The sequence below is a fragment of the Lacerta agilis genome, chromosome 16 (assembly GCF_009819535.1).
Source record: "Lacerta agilis isolate rLacAgi1 chromosome 16, rLacAgi1.pri, whole genome shotgun sequence".
NCBI lineage: Eukaryota > Metazoa > Chordata > Lepidosauria > Squamata > Lacertidae > Lacerta > Lacerta agilis.
Genome location: NC_046327.1, coordinates 7,468,481 through 7,486,728, shown reverse-complemented (window position 1 = coordinate 7,486,728; position 18,248 = coordinate 7,468,481). Strand labels below are relative to the sequence as shown.

Genomic DNA, 18,248 nt, shown 5'->3' with positions numbered 1-18,248 from the left:
ATTTGGGCTTCCTAATCATTGTTATTAGCGCCAGAACATGTGAAATGGTTGTGCTTTTAAGCATACGCTGAATAATTAACCATAACTACCCTCTTCCCCCATATACTGGGAATCGAGCTTCTAGGCGACAGGGTGCCATTTTGGGGGGACATGAATTCATAAAAAAATTATACACTGCTTGTTTTTTTACAAAGCGGTTTACAAAGGGTTACAGTTGCAGGTTGTTCTGGTCCCTTGAGATTCCAGGCATCACCCTCCACATGCATACACACCCCCAGTAGCTAAGGTTTAAAACCAACCACTGGGTTTTTGTTATTATTTAACTGAATTGTATCCCACTTAATTGTAAAAACCTCTAAGCAGTTTACATAAAATATGCATTGAAATTTTGAATAAAAGTAAGAGAAGGTGGCCTAAACAAGTCACAGTATCAATAATATCAGTAATTTAAAATATAATTGTAATAATACATATTTAAAAATCCTAAATACATTGCATTCCAATGTGGCATAATTTCTAATTATCTTTGTCATTTCTAGCTTCTCAGCTGAATATGTTGTTAAGCTCAAAATATCTTACTTGCTATTCTTATATAAAAAATTAAAATGCTGAGCTGTGACATGATGTTAATGCCAAAAAGCGGCTTGTTGTTTAGAAATCACATTTTCTTGATGATGATGATAATCCTACCTAACCTTGAACTTCTGTGCCATAACTCCTTTTACAGGTTAGTTTGCAATTGGCACAGTAAAATTTAGTAGTTCTTCGGGAATACCTTTGAAACTAGTTCTTCTAAGCATGGAATGTTATGAAGTCTGCTAGACTGTAATTGAGACAAAAGTGTTTGCCAAATGATGGGTGCATTTGAAAGTGTTACTCTGCAAAAGAAAACATGTATACTATAAGGTTGCCATTCTCCCCTCCCCCCGAAGAATATGTGCCCTTAACAGTTAGTTGCACACGATGCCTATAATAAACTTTTGCTATCCAGCCTGGAAAGAGTACACCTGTTGACTTTCTACCTGTCATGCAGTTATTAAAGGCACATATCTAAAGGCCTTGCCCACTTTTCCCCTGCTATGGCAACTACGCTCCTCAGATGGGGCATTGCTGTGGGTACCATATGCCCGAGAGGTATGCCTAACCTGTACCAGAAACTACTGTGGCAGCTTCATATCATAGTCAGCCTGGCACCTAGCATGGTGATGTTTAGGTACCTACCAAAAACATTTTTATTTAAATAGGCTTTCCCTGAATTGTAGCACAATTATTTATGGAAGGTCAATTTTATATTTGCTGAAATGATTTTGTTGTTTTGAGAGTTTGCATGGGTGGTTTTATTGTTCTTGGGGTTGTTTTTGTGTTTCATTCTGTTTTTACCCCATACTTCTTTGATAGCTTTATGCGGTCTATCAATTTGTTTAAGAAATAAATAAATTGTGTTTCGTGGGAAACTGGTATTCCTTGAGTTTGTAGAAATTAGCCTTTTACCACATCCCACATTTTTTTAGTTTGGACATTTTATGCTTAGCACAAAAGGGTCATCAATCAATGAAATAACAATCTCAACAATGTTTATGGTTTTTGAGAACTTCATCTGTGGATTACTTGATATGTTCCCTTTTGACTTTGGGGGTCAGTTCTGCTACGTGAACTATTGAATTTTTTGCTTATAAATTATTTGCATACATTAAATCATAACATTGCTCTCTGTACCATTTTTTCAGCCTATTCCATTTTTATGAGCTTGCAATGATCAGACTCTCTTAACTATAGGATAGTAGAACATGTTCCAGCTAATGTAAAGCACAATGCAGTGTGATATTTAAGCCTCTTTATGTCTTATATGACTGGGTTTTAGTTATGAAAAAAATAGTTGTTGTTTATTCAATTTATATCCTGCCCTTCCTCCTGAAGAAGCCCAAGGTGTCATTGCTAATGTTACTATTAACAGGATGTGTGCTTTTCTGTCTTGTGTGCTAACACTAGATGGCAGTGATGAGACAACAATGACTACTCTCTATGCAGAAATCGTGTTTTAACTTTTAACAGAAAGTAGTTAGTGCCCTGTCATATTCTTACTTTGATTTAAACATGTTAAAAAAATGATTTGTAAATTATGTCATACATGCAAGCATATTAATTCTCCACTGCTGACATGATTATTATAGATAGTTGCTGAAACTGAACAAAACCTGTTAAACTTCCATTCTAATGCCAATTAGCTCAGCACAAGAATATTCATGTTCATCCCCCGAGCTGGGCTAATAAAAATGAACTTTTAATTTAAAAATTCAAGTTAATCTATATCGGAAGTAGTGCATCCGGACTAAATTTGCTACTAATTTATGCTATCAACTGTAATTTTATGGATTGGGGTTAGGCAGTATTGCATTGCAACCATATTTTTCGGTCCATAAGATGCACCTATTTTTTAAAGGAGGAAAACAAGAAAAAAAATTCTGACTCAAACCTGGCGGCGGTGGCTGCAGAGGAGGAGAAAGCAGCTTTTGGGCTGCACGTTCCGCAGCCGCCGCCGCCAGTGGCAAAGGGGCGGGGGGGACTTTCCTCCTTCCTCCCCCACCCCTTTGCCACTGGCTTTAAAGCAAGCAGGGAGGGGAGAACCACTAGCGCCACACACAGCGTCAGGGCGGCTCTCCTCTTCTGGGCCACTAGGTCCCGCCCCTGCCTCGCCGCGTTTAGCGAGAGGCGGGGGGCAGCGGAGGAGATGCTGTTGGTTCCTCCCCACGACCTCCGTTCGCAAAAACAAGCCTGCTTTTGTGAACAGAGGCAGCGGGGAGGAACCGGCAGCATCTCCGTCACCGCCCCCTGCCTCTTGCCACTTGCTTGACAGGGAGCCTTCGCTCCATAAGATGCACCGACATTCTCCCTTACTTTTTAGGAGGGAAAAAGTGTCTTATGGAGCGAAAAATACAGTAAATCTGACCTTTAGAGATGAACTTTTGTTAGAAATAGGTGTCTGATTATAGCTTGCAGTATGCACAAATGTGCAGGGCACTCTTGGAATAGTGTGTTAGCTAATATCAGCATGTGCCCTTAGCTCTTAAATAGTTTTCCTGAATGTAATTTGCTGGAACTTCATATGTGGCTAAAAAGGCAGAACATTTTGTCCATACTCAGAGATGTATCATTGTCATCTTCAGAGGCAAAGTGTTTCCTTCATCTTCAAGTGACTATTCAAAAACATTGCACACCAACAATGGTGTAAAGAGTAAAGAATTTGCCTAGTACAGTGGTACCTCTGGTTATGTACTTAATTTGTTCTGGAGGTCCGTTCTTAACCTGAAACTGTTCTTAACCTGAAGCACCACTTTAGCTAATGGGGCCTCCCACTGCAGCTGCGCCACCAGAGCATGATTTCTGTTCTTATCCTGAAGCAAAGTTCTTAACCTGAAGCGTTATTTCTGGGTTAGCGGAGTGTGTAACCTGAAGCATCTGTAACCTGAGGTACCACTGTACAAGTGTTTCTCGTGCTGTGACTGCATTGAGTCTGCATAATTTTACCTGCGTATAATTTCCATGGACTTGACAGGTGCCAAGCCGTGTTTAATAGAACTTTACTTTTTCATTGGGATGCATAGGTGATAGGGAAGGGCTGGTACCTCTGATGGGGGATACATTGTGCTCCTTCTGTGGTAGTTTGTCTGCCTTTGGTCCCTACCCGGCACTCAGCTCTCACCTGTGGCTGCTAGAAGCTTTCAGCATGCAACAGCAGGCCCACCCCAGGAAACTGCTTCGACTGGCTGGCTAAACCAGTTGACGGTAGTCAACAGGTCTCATCCCTCCGCGAGTTAAGGTCTTCCCCTGCCTGTGTTTTTAAAAATTCTCTTGATTATAGTGGTAGCAGGGAACTTGGCAGTGCCTATAATAGGCTTTTTTGAGAGAGAGAGCTCTTATGTTGGCCATAAGGAAAAGCTTATGAAGAAAGGATAAATTCATAACTTTTTATTGAACCAAGTATTTCTGATGAAAAAGTGTGATCTTTCAAACTTCTGGTTTTGTTTAAAGCTGTGGCTTGTGAATGTCTACAAACAGCTTGCTGACCTTCTTGCAGAATGTCCTGCACAAATGATTGCACAAAAACTAAATACCCTTTCATTCATAGCTTCCTCTTCTGTAAAAACTGTGAATACCCTTTCAGTCAGTCAGTGTTACGCCTTTCTTTTTATAAATGATGAGAGCTTCTACTCCTACAAATGTTACATCCAGATCCAAAATGTAGAAGTACCAGTAATTGTGTTTAGAGTTGAACTTTCTTTTAAAGTTCAGTAATATCTCTATTTTCCGCCCTGATAAATGGACTGTTTTAATTTTGCTGAGCCTGACTCTGATAAAACTTGTTTCTTAAATGTTTGGCAATTAGAGATTCCCAATTAGGCTTTTGTTAATCAATTAAAGAGGACATATACAATGTTGCGGTGTAAAGGAATTTGTTATCTAGGTTTCTTCTGCACCATAGTTTTTCAGTGCTGCTGAGGCATTGCATTTTCAAAATTAAGTAGAATCTGAGCTAAACTGGAGCTCTTAATATAGCACAAAATAACTGTATTATGTAGCAACGCTCTTCTTCATGACAAAGATCTCATAATGTAAGCTATTAACAGTTCACAGTTAGGTTCATTAACTTTGTAGGTTCAGTTTATTGTTTCTAGAAAAGTAGTGATGGCTAGCCTCTTTGACTGCAATCATATTACACACCTAGGAGTAAATCCCATTCAACTCACTGAGGAGTTTGTCCAAGTAGACACTTAATTGCCTCAATGTCGGTTTATGTTCTCATGAAGGGGCATGCTTTCATTACTTGTTTCTCTAATTAAAATTATTATTGCTCAACTTCTCTTCTGCCTCTGCTCTGGACTAATTCACCGTTCTGCTAAGATCAATTCAGGAGAACAGAACAAATTCAGGAGAAATGAAAGTGATTCCTAGTTATACCCCTTTGTATATAAATCTTCCAACTATGACAACTACTACTTATTATTATTATTATTATTATTATTATTAAATTTATATTTTATCCTTTTCCCCAAATGGGCAAACATGCAGATCGCAAAACATCTAAAAACATTTCCAATACAGATGCAGACTAAGCAATAGCTCTACTTGAAAGGGTTGTTGGAAGTGGAAAACTTGTAAGTAAGCACCGAAAGACAACAGAAAAAGTTTCTAATATTTAATGGGAAGGAATTGCAGAAGGAAGCTGTAACAACACTAAAGGTTCTATTCTTATAAAATGGTACCTGCTGGAGGACCCCACCGGTAGTGCATAATTACGGTATTGATAGGGATGAGATTATTTTTCTGTTTATATGTCTGGTGGTTGTGTTTACTCACATTTACGATATTGCAACTTTCTGCGCTAGTCATCATTAGCAGTTCTACTGGCGCTGTGGTCTAAGCCACTGAGTCTCTTGAGCTTGCTGATCGTAAGGTCGACAGTTTGAATCTTCATGATGGGATGAGCTCCCATTGCTTTGCCCCAGCTCCTGCCAACCTAGCATCAAAAGCATACCAGTGCAAGTAGATAAATGGGTACTGCTGCAAGGGGAAGGTAAATGGCATTTCTGTGCACTCCGGCACTCGTCACAGTGTCCTGTTACTCCATGCTGTCCACATGACCCAAAAAACGAGATGAGCGCCATATCCCATCATCACCTTTGACTGGACTTAACCATCTAGGGGTCATTTTTTTCTACCAGTTGTGGTATAAAATACAAAGGATACCCAATGATATCTGTTGTTTGACTGCTTCTAGCCATGTGATGATTTATAACATGGTACAAACTATTTCCCCCCTTCTTTTCTCTCTTGCGCCCCCACCCCTGCTCAACATATAGGTTTGCAACTCCAGCAAATATGTAAAAATCTAGTATTATTTTATAACATGTCAAACATTTCTATAGGTTGTACTATACATCTGATAAATTCAAGTCATTGTGCAAACTTAAAATAATTAAAATATTTATTGCTTCTTGCTTTAAGAACTTGTGACTGAGCTTTCTTTTCCCTCCTCCCTGCGATTTATTTTCCCCTGTATGTTGTGTCTTTTTAGATTGTGAGCCTGAGACTATCTTTCTGTAAACCACTCTGAAGGAGTGCCCAATGTATTCATTCATGCATATATTAATAAAATTCAACAAAATTGTGGAGCTTATCTGCAGCCATAATCTTATCTGAACAAGTGTGTATTCTCTATACACAGAATTTTGTCTTAATTGGATTACAACATGCTTTAAAATATGTTTCCTGGTTTTACCAAAGCTCTAGCCTGACTTCCGCTTCAAAGCCATTTGCATTTTAATTGTTTGTACTAATTAGCTGTTATATCTTATCTTGAGAGTGAACTTTACCTCAACTTCCAGCAGAGACTGTAGCATGGCAAAATCACATTGTTCACCTTTTTCATCTAAAAGGTAACTACCGTTGTTTGAATATGTTCAGAGGACTGTTACAGATGTAACTAAACAAAAAAGTGAGTCTGGAGACTTCACTTAAGGCTGGCGGGTACCAACAATTGGTGGTTGAAATGTATGAAATTTAGGCTCAGATCCCTTTCTGGGCATGAAGCTCATTGAATGCCCTTGAGAATGTCTCTGTCTCAGAGTGCAGTCCAGCAATGGCTGATTTCTTAAAGCTGGAGAAATTGTGGGTTTTGATGGTTGAATCTCTCTGAGCTCGCCATTGTCCTTTGCCCTAGCCCCAGGCTCTAAAGCCAAGCCAGTACCTCTCCCAGATGGTCCAGGAAGTGAATGTTCAGTTCCTTATGCATATTAGACTTGGTGCTTGATTTAGAGAGTACACACTAAGACTCTTTTTCCCTCACAGAAAGCAGAGCACACAGCTTACAACTCAGCGTATTCTGAACTCAGGACCATTGGAGCAACCTTAAGGTTACTGCGATAAGAGCAAGGTGAACAACTGAAATTTGAGTATGGAGAATGAAATGACTTGTAAGCAAAAGCTATGACTCTGCAATGGTGGATTTTGGGGTCTCAAATTTCAGTGGCACCCTGTGCGACTCCAAAATCTGGCACACACCCACACACCCTTGCCTTTCATTCTACATCATAACTGCGGCACCTCCCAGGCTCTGCACCCAGTACAGCTGAACTGGTCAAATGGTCATGCTGCCCTACAGTTTATCCACCTGTGGAATCTCTGTCATTTTGTTCGTATCTGTTTTTTCTTTGACTTTTGATAAGCGGGACCAGCAACAAAACAATGCAATGTGGAAAGCTCCTTTTCAGGGTTCCAGGCAGTCAGACCCTTTTCGTTAGAACTTTACTCCATTTACCACCACTACCTCCCCATTTTTCTGTTTTCTCTCCTCCAGTAGTCACTCAGCATTCTGTGCCCACTGACCATGCTCAGTTCTCCCTGTACTAATTTGTTCCCTTGTAGATCCCAGCCCCAAGCTTATTTCCATTTCTGAAAACCTTGCTGTTTCCCCAGACTTGCTGGCCCTTCCCTCTTGTGTGTGGATGGTGCCTTTTCTATAAGTTTTGGCACTTGGAGAGCTGTGTTCACTATTAGGATATATAATGATGATTTTAACAAATGCCCCATCTCAAAAAGTTCCTTAAATGGTAAGGACATGCTTTTCTCAATGTATTTTCTCAGTGAACATTTTTAAAACAAAAGTAAGTAGATATATTTTACCTCTGGGTAAGAAAAGCAAAACTACAGATCTGCACATTGAGTTTCTCAACCTTCTACTGGCACAAAGCTAGAAATAACTAAATCTGGCCACAAGCCCCATTTTATTTCCCAGTAACTCAGCATTGGGCAAGGGGAGTCCTTGTACTTATTGCATAATTGCCTGCAGTAGATAACAAAATTGATAGTAGGCACTGTTAATAGGCAGTGGTTTTTTTTAATCAGCTGAGCATATTCCTAGCCCATGTTTAGCATTACAAGGTGAGTACTATTTAATTAGATAACACTAATCACAGAGTATCCATAATGCTTTAATTTAGTGTTAAACTATGTGATCTTTTGCTCTAAGTAGAAGAGAAGGAGATTAGAAAACTCTCTACTTTCACTCCCATCTCATTTCTGATTTTCTTAAATTCTCATTTTGCAATACTTGTTGAGAAAGGCTATCATTTTTAGAGATTCTTAAGAGATGTTCAAGTAACAAAGGCAACTCCATAAAGATAATGGTGAAGCCAGAAAAGCTATGTATTTTGTAATAGATAAGGCAGAAATTCTGTCATCGTAGGCAGGACAGGCTGAGGTCATGGCGAGTACAATCCAATAAATTAATAGACTTTTGGATAAAGAAGGCCAACTTCTAACTTTACTTGTATACATAAGAACAAATTTTGCCTCCCACTTCTTTTCTGGACATGAAAGGCAAATACACTGCCAATGGATATCCCTGTCAGCATAGCAAGTGCAGATGTCATTACATGATGTAATTCCATTAGGTTTTTTTTGCAATTCTTTTATCAGCTCGCTATTGCGTAGGCAACCCTAAGTACATGTCATCAGCTTGTCTGGATATATGGGCTCATGCTCACTTAAGCATTTGTTTGAATAATATTTTTCAGTATATAAAATGTTTTACAACTATTTTCCAAACCTTATGGTACAATCCAACTTCCTTTGTAAAACAGGTTGAAAGTGACCTGTCCAGCATAATTCAGTCAGCTTCGTGGCTATAGGCATTTTAGCGTGACATCTTCCATTCTTTCAAGACTTTGATTCAAAATGTCCGCTAAAACCTATTTTGACTCCCTTGGAATATGATGCCTAGCAAGTATTGAGACTGCTGCTGTTCAGTAATTTGTTTCCAAACCAAGAGGGAGATAAGTCAAAATAGAAGGGGAATGGTTTCTGGGGGGGGACGGACCTCAAAACTCATATGTAGAGGATATGAGCGTAGACAGATGCACGACAGTCTTACACTAAAGCTCAGTTGAACTTGGGAAGTCAAAGGAAGCATTGGTAAATTATGACAACTTGTAGTACGTAATAAAAAGGATGAAAGTAAATTAGGAAGTTGTTATATAGCAATAATTGCCAAAATAGTGCAACAGGATCATATGCCTTTTGAGTATCAGGCAATGTGTGAAATCAAATCCCCCTTATGTTTTTTTTTTATTTACTTGCTCTGGTTGCCCCCCCCCCTTGGCTACGCCCAGGGTACCCAGACAATCCTGTTGGCACCCCATAGCCCACAGTAAGCCATAGTAGGTAAGAGCCAGAGTTTGCTGCAGTTCACTCTTATACAAATCTATGTTATGGGCCTGTACCCCAAGCCCCACCCCAGAGCCGTAGCTACTGGGGGGACGGCTAGCTGGATTTTTTGCTCTGGGCCAGGTGCAGCCTTCAGAAGAGCTCCATTGAAGCTCCCAGCCCAGTAACGCTCATGGAGGAGTGCCACACTAGGTCTTTGACCCGGGTGCAATAAAGCCTAGTTTCACCCCTGCCCATCCTTGCACAACAGTCATAGTAAGAGGAAAAGTAGGCAACAAGTGCTTCTTGAAACACAAAACGCTGCCACTCTTCTCAGGTGCTGCCTTTCCCATTTTTTTATCTGACCACTATGAAAGCGATTGGTGTTTGCAAGAAGAGATAACGCCGCAGAACAGATTAGGCTGGCAGCAATCAGGTGGGATTCCAGGAGGGGAAAAGTTGCTGAAATTGAAGTTAAACTTCACGTAGGGGAAGGAGGTGAAAAGGGGATTGCAGCTAAGAATTTGGAAAGTAAAGAAGGTCGGGCCATGACCGCAGGCCATCCAATTTTATTATAGTAGGGGGAGGGCAGGGGAACCCTAGGGGCAGGCACTGAAAATACTGCTGATGAGAGAAAGAGGGGAACCCCCGGGGGTGGTGTGTCGCCAGTGAAACCCGTGAGCGCAGCAGCGGCACTTTGTCTTCCTGCAGCAATGGAAAATACTGATGATGCGCCGCTGGGCGAGAACGTGGCTGCAAGCCAGCCCTCGGGTCATCTGTTCTCTCCGAGCTGCTCGGTTCATTCAGGCCACCCTGGGGTGGGTGGCTGAGCGGGAGGGAGCGCTGGCTGGCTCGCGCGGGGGACCAGCCCTCTCAGCAGGTGGCTTCGGCGGGGCGGGGCGAGCGAGCCCCTCCTCCTCCTCGCCTCGCCATTGGCTATAAGGAGGGCCGGGGGGGCGCCTCGCCGCCAGAAAGTGAGTCGCAGGTGCCGCGGCGTCAGGGGAAGCAGCAGCAGTGCGAGGGCGCGGCAGCCGAGCGAGGTCACCATGCAGTCTTGCGTCCAGTGGTGGGGGCGGCTGGTGGGCCGGGGGGCCAGCCTGCACGGACCCCACGGCGGAGGAGCCTTGGGGGGCAAGAAGGCGCCCGGCCGATGGGGAGGACGCCGGGAGCAGCAGAGGCTGGCTGGGGTGAGGAGGAGCAGCGGCAGCGCCGTCGGGGAAAGCAGCGCCGCCGCCGCCGCCGCTCCAAGCACCTCGAGGCGCATCGAGAGACTCCTGCCCAGGCACGATGACTTCTCCGAGAGGCACATCGGCCCGGGGGACAAAGAGAAGCGAGAGATGCTGCAGACCGTGGGGCTGTCGGTGAGCCAAATCCGCGGGACTCCTTCCTCTCCCTGCTCAAGTGCTTTGCGCGCGCGCCCCCCAGCACCCCAACCTGACTCTCGCCTCCCCTCTTTCTGTGCGCTCCGGGCAGCGCTCGCTTTGTCTGGCCGCTCCACTTCTCCTGCGCATCGCCCCACATCAATATCTTCCCCACCATGTCACGCCATCTGGCCTCATTTCACTTCAGAGTAAAGAGCTTTTCGAAAGTGGGGGAGGAGAGATCTAAATCGCGTTTCATAAAACCCTCAGCTCCATGAGCCCAGCTCTTCAGCAAAGATTCCTCGTGAGTTTTTCCTCCCTTCATCCGTTCCTCTTGTTTGGACCCTTTGTCTGAATAATGCCCCTTTCTGGTGTGCGGCTTAGGTGTTGCAGAACTTCAAACTTGCAGTCCGTTCATGTGATGCTTTTCACCTATCCCTTGCCTTTTTAGAGTATTGACGAGTTGATCGAAAAAACAATTCCTGGCAATATCCGCTTGCAACGGCCTCTGAAGATGGATGACCATATTTGTAAGTGTCCCTTTCAGCCTAGGTGCAAATAAAAAGCCTCATGTGAAGTCTTCCCCTTTCTTCTTGTCATTGCTTCCGATTTAATCAGTATAGGTGGATAGGAGAATTTCATTTTCCCTATCAGCAGTAGATTTAGTTGTGGGGCAGCGAGTTGTCTTAAAAGGCTTGGTGCGAAAACTAGATGACTGTTGTGAAGAGCAGAATACAGTCTGCATAAACATACAGCGGACACTCATGTTAGTCTTCTACCCATAATTTCTTGAAATCATCTTTAAAATACATCATGTGAATGAATAAGCTAGTCTAATATACATGTTTTTAAAAAGTTGTTTGTTGCCTATTTTGCTAATTTTATTTAGGTTGTTGATTTTTATTTACTTTTAGGATACATCTTTTTTTAATAAAAAAGAAATAAAATATCCAATATGATTTATATGGTCATATGCATAAATGTTCCAAAATTTCTCTGAAACGCCTATCAAGAATGCTTATCATACTGCTTTACAATCTAAAATATTTAACATTTTCCCGCCATTATGAAGCATATGCAGTTTTGGCTAACTTTACGTTATATTGACAAGCCTCTAGTGGGTTTCATTATTCAAGAAATTGTTTAGGAGATCAGATTCTAACACCTTCATCCACACTGTTTCTTCTAGGTATGTCAGTTTGCAATGCCAATCAAATGTTATGTGTGATGATGTCACATTTGTAGATGCTGATTCACAAGTACAAAAAAAGGATTTAAAAATGAGTTTCCTTTTGTACTTTGTCACCGAATTGCCCCTCTGTGCAAAATTTCAATACTCATAATTTTCCTTGTTTAGAGGTTCTTGGAGAAACTTCCAGGGTTTGGGAGGGGGAAGGTACATCTTTAAAACAAAATAAAACAAATTATATCTAGCAGCATCAATATTTCCTTAAGTGCTTAACATAAAAGTGCTCTCTAAACAAAATGCCAGGAAAATGCGCTGGTGACATATACGGTAGGTGGTTTAATCAAACTTTGTTAAACAGTTGCACTATTATAATCTTTTAGCTTCCTTCCCCTAGGGATAATCTCTTCTTTTTCATCTGTGAGAGCATTTAAAGATCTAGAACACACTGAATTGTCTTGCTCTCATTTTGGTGTTGTTCATCAGCCAGCTGCAGTTTGAGTGTAAACTTTAGGCCCAGCAGCCCTTTGTAAGGTTCTGGCCAGTTCAATCTGGTTATTTTGTGATGACATCACAGAACAGAAGCAGCAGGCGGAATGAAAAACCCCGTGGAACAATAGTCTGCAAAGATAGATTCTATGTAGAGAATGATATGTGATACAGTGACAATGAAATATTTCTACTTTTTTGATGGAAAATTTATTAGTCTAATTTTTCAGCTTTTATATTTTTATAGCTTAGCTTCTTTAATTAATTGTCTTCTCCCAGTTTGTGGTTGAAAATATATATATATATTTTCAAATTCTGGATTATATTAATCCCTATTTGATATAATATTTGTGACTTGTAATTTTTGGAATATTGCCCGTATTAATCATACTTAGAGGAGACCCAATGAAATTAATGGGCATGATTAATTTAGAGCCATTCATTTCAATAGCTGTTCTCTCGGTCAAATTTAGTTGGATACAACTCTTCCCTGATAAAATAACTCAAGAGTTTCTATTGAAGGGGTGGTGGTTTCTTACATTTATAATGGGTTTTTTTGTTACCTAGATATAATGTTTCAGTATAAAAGAAAGCATTGTGTGTCAGATGTGAAATGGTATACAGTACATGCATATTTTGTTTGTTCTTTTAAAATGTACATTTCACATTTTATGTGTAACATTGTACCAGTGTCATAACAAACACGCCACGTACCTCTTAGTTGTTGGAAGTGAACCGCCCTGAGACCTCCACGTATAGGGTGGTATATAATTCAATAAGTGTTCCATCCTCACAATTAACATTTTTTAGGGGAAACTGCATTTTCTCAAGACTCAGAATATAGACTGAAATTGGCAATGTTCATGTGCCACTTGAGACCATAATTAACCATAACACAGTGGGGTTAGCGCACAGAACAAAATTACCGGTAGTTGCTTTTCTCCTCCGCCATTCTTAATAGGAGCTGAGCAGTAGTTTGGCTAAGCATAGCCTCCCAATCTGGGTTTATGATTTGTGTTCCAGAGGCAAACAGTGGGCAGTAAGCCAAGAACAAACCTTGGATTACAGCTCATGGTTTGTCTAAAGAGAGACAAATCGCAAGCCGAGGTTTGGGCACAATGCTAAGCCAAACCATTGTTTAGCTTTTAGCAGTACAACAGGAAAACAGGGGAGGAGGAAAGTGGCCATAATTTTCATCCTATGCACCAACATGCTATATGTTCACCTTTAAACCATAGAGGAAATGTGGTTTCCCTACTGCCCTCAGCGAATGCTTTCATTTTAGTACCGTACTTAGCACATCGCAACATGCAGTTGTCTAGGTATCATAGGTAAAGGTAAAGGGACCCCTGACCATTAGGTCCAGTCGTGTCCAACTCTGGGGTTGCGGCGCTCATCTCGCGTTACTGGCCAAGGGAGCCGGCGTACAGTTTCCGGGTCATGTGGCCAGCATGACTAAGCCGCTTCTGCCGAACCAGAGCAGTGCATAGAAACGCTGTTTGCCTTCCCGCCAGAGCGGTACATATTTATCTACTTGCACTTTGACGTGCTTTCGAACTGCTAGGTGGGCAGGAGCTGGGACCGAGCAACGGGAGCTCACCCCGTCACGGGGATTCGAACCGCCGACCTTCTGATTAGCAAGCCCTAGGCTCTGTGGTTTATAGGTTTCATAGGAGCCTGTTAAATTATACTTACGACATCTAGGCTCCCTAGATGCTGTATTGTTTTTAATACTCAATTGGGAGCCACCCAGAGTGGCTGGGGAAACTCAGCGAGATGGGTGGGGTATAAATAAAAAATTAATAATAATAATAATAATAATAATACCATTTTGGAAATAGTCAAAATATTCACAGACATGTTGCTACTTTAAAACTGAACACACTACAGGAACATAGTATAGTGGCAATCATCTGTCCATTTTTTACACCTTTAAGTGAAAACTATGGACTATGCTCTCATTCTGCAGCTTTTCTTTACGTTTTATGTTCAGAACATGTATGTTCACCTCAACTGAGCAGAAATGCAGTCTGATTTTTAATGATGGTGGTGGTGAGCTCTTCCTTCCCACTCTTCAGCAGGGATCTCTTCTCCCTGCAATAAGAATTCATATCCAGTCCATTATTTATGGACCTATATATAACAGGATAATTAAGCAAGGGCCAAAATGCAGTTGGGACCTGACCAAACTTTATTTAAGGTTTTGCAGGATGGCAACAATAAAACTCCTGCAGCAAAAGCAAGGGAGTTGAGTTAGTAATACTAAACTCTTCATAATATAGTGTTTTGTGTAGTGAACATGGCACTAATTTCAGATTATACTTAATGCAATATTGCTCTTTTTGTGCTTGAGTGCTTCCTTGCTGACTTTTAAATAAATGAGCGTTATTTGGGTCCACTGGTCACTTAGTATGACTTAGTAACATTCTGCCACCTACTCGGTGATTCTCTGAAAACATGATAGTAGCAGTTGGTGGCATTTCTGTTCACGAGTACAGCAAGCCTCCTTTGAAAGTGGTTTTAGTCTACTGAAGGCTGTTACAGAACGCTGCAGCTCGAAGTTAAACATACCCTAGGGATGGTGGCAACCGGGTGCCTCAAAACTTTGGCATGTAAACTGGATTATTCCAGTACGTATTCCAAAAGGCTGAGGGAGAAATACAACATTGTGCAATCTGGTAACTTGTGCCATATTCTAATTTGGTGGCGATTGCGTATGATAAATTCACGTCAACAAGTTTATAACACAAAAAGTCCCTTACTGGATCTTGTTTTTGAACACTTTGTACTTGTGCCACCCGATGAGTCTATAACTGATGAGAGGTAACAGTAACATAGGAGAGCGTGAGGCAAACAAGTGTATACCCTGGCCGTTTATGGCCAAAGGGCTGTGATACACAAATGAAAGTGAATGTACAAAGGTTTTCCCATTCTTATTTATTTTATTTTCCACCTTTATTATCCACAGTTTAAAACAAGTATGCGTGCATCATTTGCACATTTTAAGTATTCACTGATACTTATTCATACAATATAGTTTTATACCAAAAATTTTCAAAATCCATGTTTGTCTACCACAGAGAACAACAAAACAGCCCATTAAAATCCAGCAAATATAGAAATAATAGCAACCACAGTAGCTGGACAATCGCCAGCAAAGGCCTGGGTGACCAAATATGTTTTCAGTAGGCATCAAAACCTCAAGAGTAGGCACCTGCCCTGTTGGAAACAATGGGGATAGTCTGGGCTCATGTGTGCAATAGCCAGGGCTGGACAGATTAATAATAATAACAACAATAACAACAATTAATAAATAACAATAATTTTATTTCTTGAACTAGGAATCATGCCGCTCAGCTGTTGGGCACCTTGTTTCTGAATTATAAAAGCTAAGATGGAGCTGTATGTGCTTTGTTCCCCTTCCCCCATTCTGAGATAACGGTGCCAAAAGATCAATGAACTCTATGCTTGGTACATTAAGATCATTGCCTCCGATAATGTTATGCAATACTCCCAGCTAGGAGAAATAAACAAGGTCAGCAGCAGGCGTTTATTCAGCAAAAAAGAATTGCTAGCTAAAGTTCTTGAAGGATTACTCAACTATTTTCAGTGTAGTGGGTCCGGTGTAATGCATTTCATCTTTGCTACTGCCCTAGAAAAGTGGAAGCAGTAGGCTGACTAGGATGGCTGATTTCCAAGTGTTTCTTAATGGGTGTTTACACCGTCCTCTCGTATTTCTAGCTCCCCCTTCATTGAGTCCTTTGCTTTATAGCTTTTTCATTGCACAATGAGGAGGGGACAGCCTCAAATTAGCCAAGTAGATTCATAATCAGAGGCCAATGTCTGTATTCTATAAAGATAAATACGCCATACAAAATTGTTGGACCTGTTTTGTACCTTTGGACTAGGCTATCTGTCAGGTAGAGGAAAATAATGAAGTGGAGTAGAAAAAAATGTTGAGTAGTTCTTGTGTTTTTTTAAAGGCATCTCCAAAATGTTTCCTGAAGTTAAAGCACACCGTTAAAAAACTTATATCTGTTTTTTGCTGTATCAGTATTATGTTTCTGGACTTTAAGCTTTTTATGGTTCATTTTCCGTTGAGTACGAGAAGGACGGGAAGGAAACTGAAAATGAGACAGGAGTAACTTTATTAGTGTCCTGGTCCTGATCATTAGACACACAAGTGAGTAGAACTGAGCAGAGGAAGGGTCATAGCAATATGGCAAACATGCAGGGGCGTAGCAAGGGGGGGCAAGGGGGCGGGCCGCCCCGGGTTCCATAATGGAGGGGGTGACAAATTAGCAAGATTTTTTTTTTTTTGAAAATGCCTGCTCCGAAGGTCTTATCTTACTATACTAGGGATTATATAGCTATATATGAAATTTCATGCATATCGGTTAATATCTTTACCCTCCTCCACAAAAATAGCTGTTTCCTTGGCTGTTTTCTTATGTTGTGAAGGCTGAAATTTCAGTTCAGTGGAGCACTTACTGTTCCCAACCCTAACCCTGTGGAAAGCCATCTAATTAGACCTTGAGAGGTTTTTAGGAGGTAATTTAATTATTGTTTGATTTTATACCAATGTTATGTATCTGGTGTTAGCCACCCTGAGCCCGACTTTGGCCGGGGAGGGCGGGATATAAATAAAAGTTTTTAATTATTATTACTTGTTATTATTCCTTTGTAAGAAAATATGAAATAACGTAAAACCATTTTTGTGGGGGGGGGGGTTGACAAGAAATTTTCCGCACTGGGTACCACCTGACCTTCCCATGCCTTGAGGGGTGGGTGACAAAAAATTTTTGACCCCGGGTACCAATTTACCTAGCTACGCCCCTGCAAACATGATTCTCATAGTGCAGGACAGTAGGAAAGATTTCCATGCAGATATGCAAGACAAATGTTTAGAACGTTTAGAATCATACGCATAAATCACTTAAAGATAATGCTTGTGATGTAGATTAAGTGAACTCTGCTTAATGAGGTCCATACTGAGATCACTTGTTCCCGGACAGTGCTCCCATAATGGATTGTATCTTCCATCTATATGTACCTTTTAGGCAGGGCGATATATTAATATATCTCCCAGGACCGGTCTGAGGAGCAGACCACGATATCAGCTTCACTCAGCGGTATATCGCTGGTGAAACCACCACCGCTCCTGAGTCCCTCTGCTAGCGACTTCCTCCAGCAAGCGTTTCTGGCAGAGGGACTCAGGAGTGGCGGTGGTTTCACCAGCGATATATTGCTGAGTAAAATCACCACCCCACTCTGCCCTCATACTGCGCAGAGGGAGAAAAAAGCTGCATTGGCGAGGCACCAATACAGCTTGTTCCTCCCTCTGCGTCTTTTAACTGCTCACCTGAGGAGTGTGCAGTTCCCGCTCCTCTCAGCCGCAGGGGCGTAGGAAGCAGGGCCGGTCCACCCTGAGTGTCATCCATGAGGGGGGTGACAAAAAGGCACACCACAGTGGCCTCGCTCTGCCGCCGCCACACACGGCAGATCACACACACACACACACACACACACACGCCCGGGTGCACGGCATGGCCGCCACTCTGGGCACCCATGCAGCTAACTCCGTCACTGCTCAGCCAAGCAGTTAAAGGATCCCCCAGCCGGCGCTGGCTCCTGCACAAGTGGGGAAGAGCACTGGGGATGGGGAGCCCTTAGTGATATACCGCTGAGTGAAGCTGACATTGCAATCTGCTCCTCATACTGGTCCTGGGCAATATATATCACCAGGCCTAGTTTGCATTATTATCTTCTTTTCAGGACATAGTGCTATAAAGGTAGATAAAGTGCTTAAATCACTAGAGGTCAGGTTTCAGATAGTCTTGATTGCCTGTGAGATGAATTAGCCATTTTTTAAAATTTGGTTTATTTATTGCTCTCAGGTGCCAGTTTTCACTATTAAGTGCTATTTTCAAGCGTAGGTTCCATGACATGTATATCCCTTTTCAGCAAAAGGTATTTAAAGGCTGTTCAGTTGACAACAGCAGGTTGTCAAT

The 18,248-nt window shown here is 41.7% G+C and overlaps 1 protein-coding gene across 1 annotated transcript in view; it reads left to right on the top strand.

The window, feature by feature from the left end:
• The first annotated feature begins 10,214 nt into the window (after positions 1–10,214).
• The window catches only part of GLDC (glycine decarboxylase), a 37,382-nt gene continuing 29,348 nt past the window's right edge, over positions 10,215–18,248 (top strand). Inside the window, exons 1-2 of the mRNA XM_033172722.1 lie at positions 10,215–10,562; positions 11,014–11,092. Of these exons, the coding sequence (XP_033028613.1) occupies positions 10,248–10,562; positions 11,014–11,092 (394 nt within the window). The 5' untranslated portion in view covers positions 10,215–10,247. The remainder of the gene's footprint in view (positions 10,563–11,013; positions 11,093–18,248) is intronic.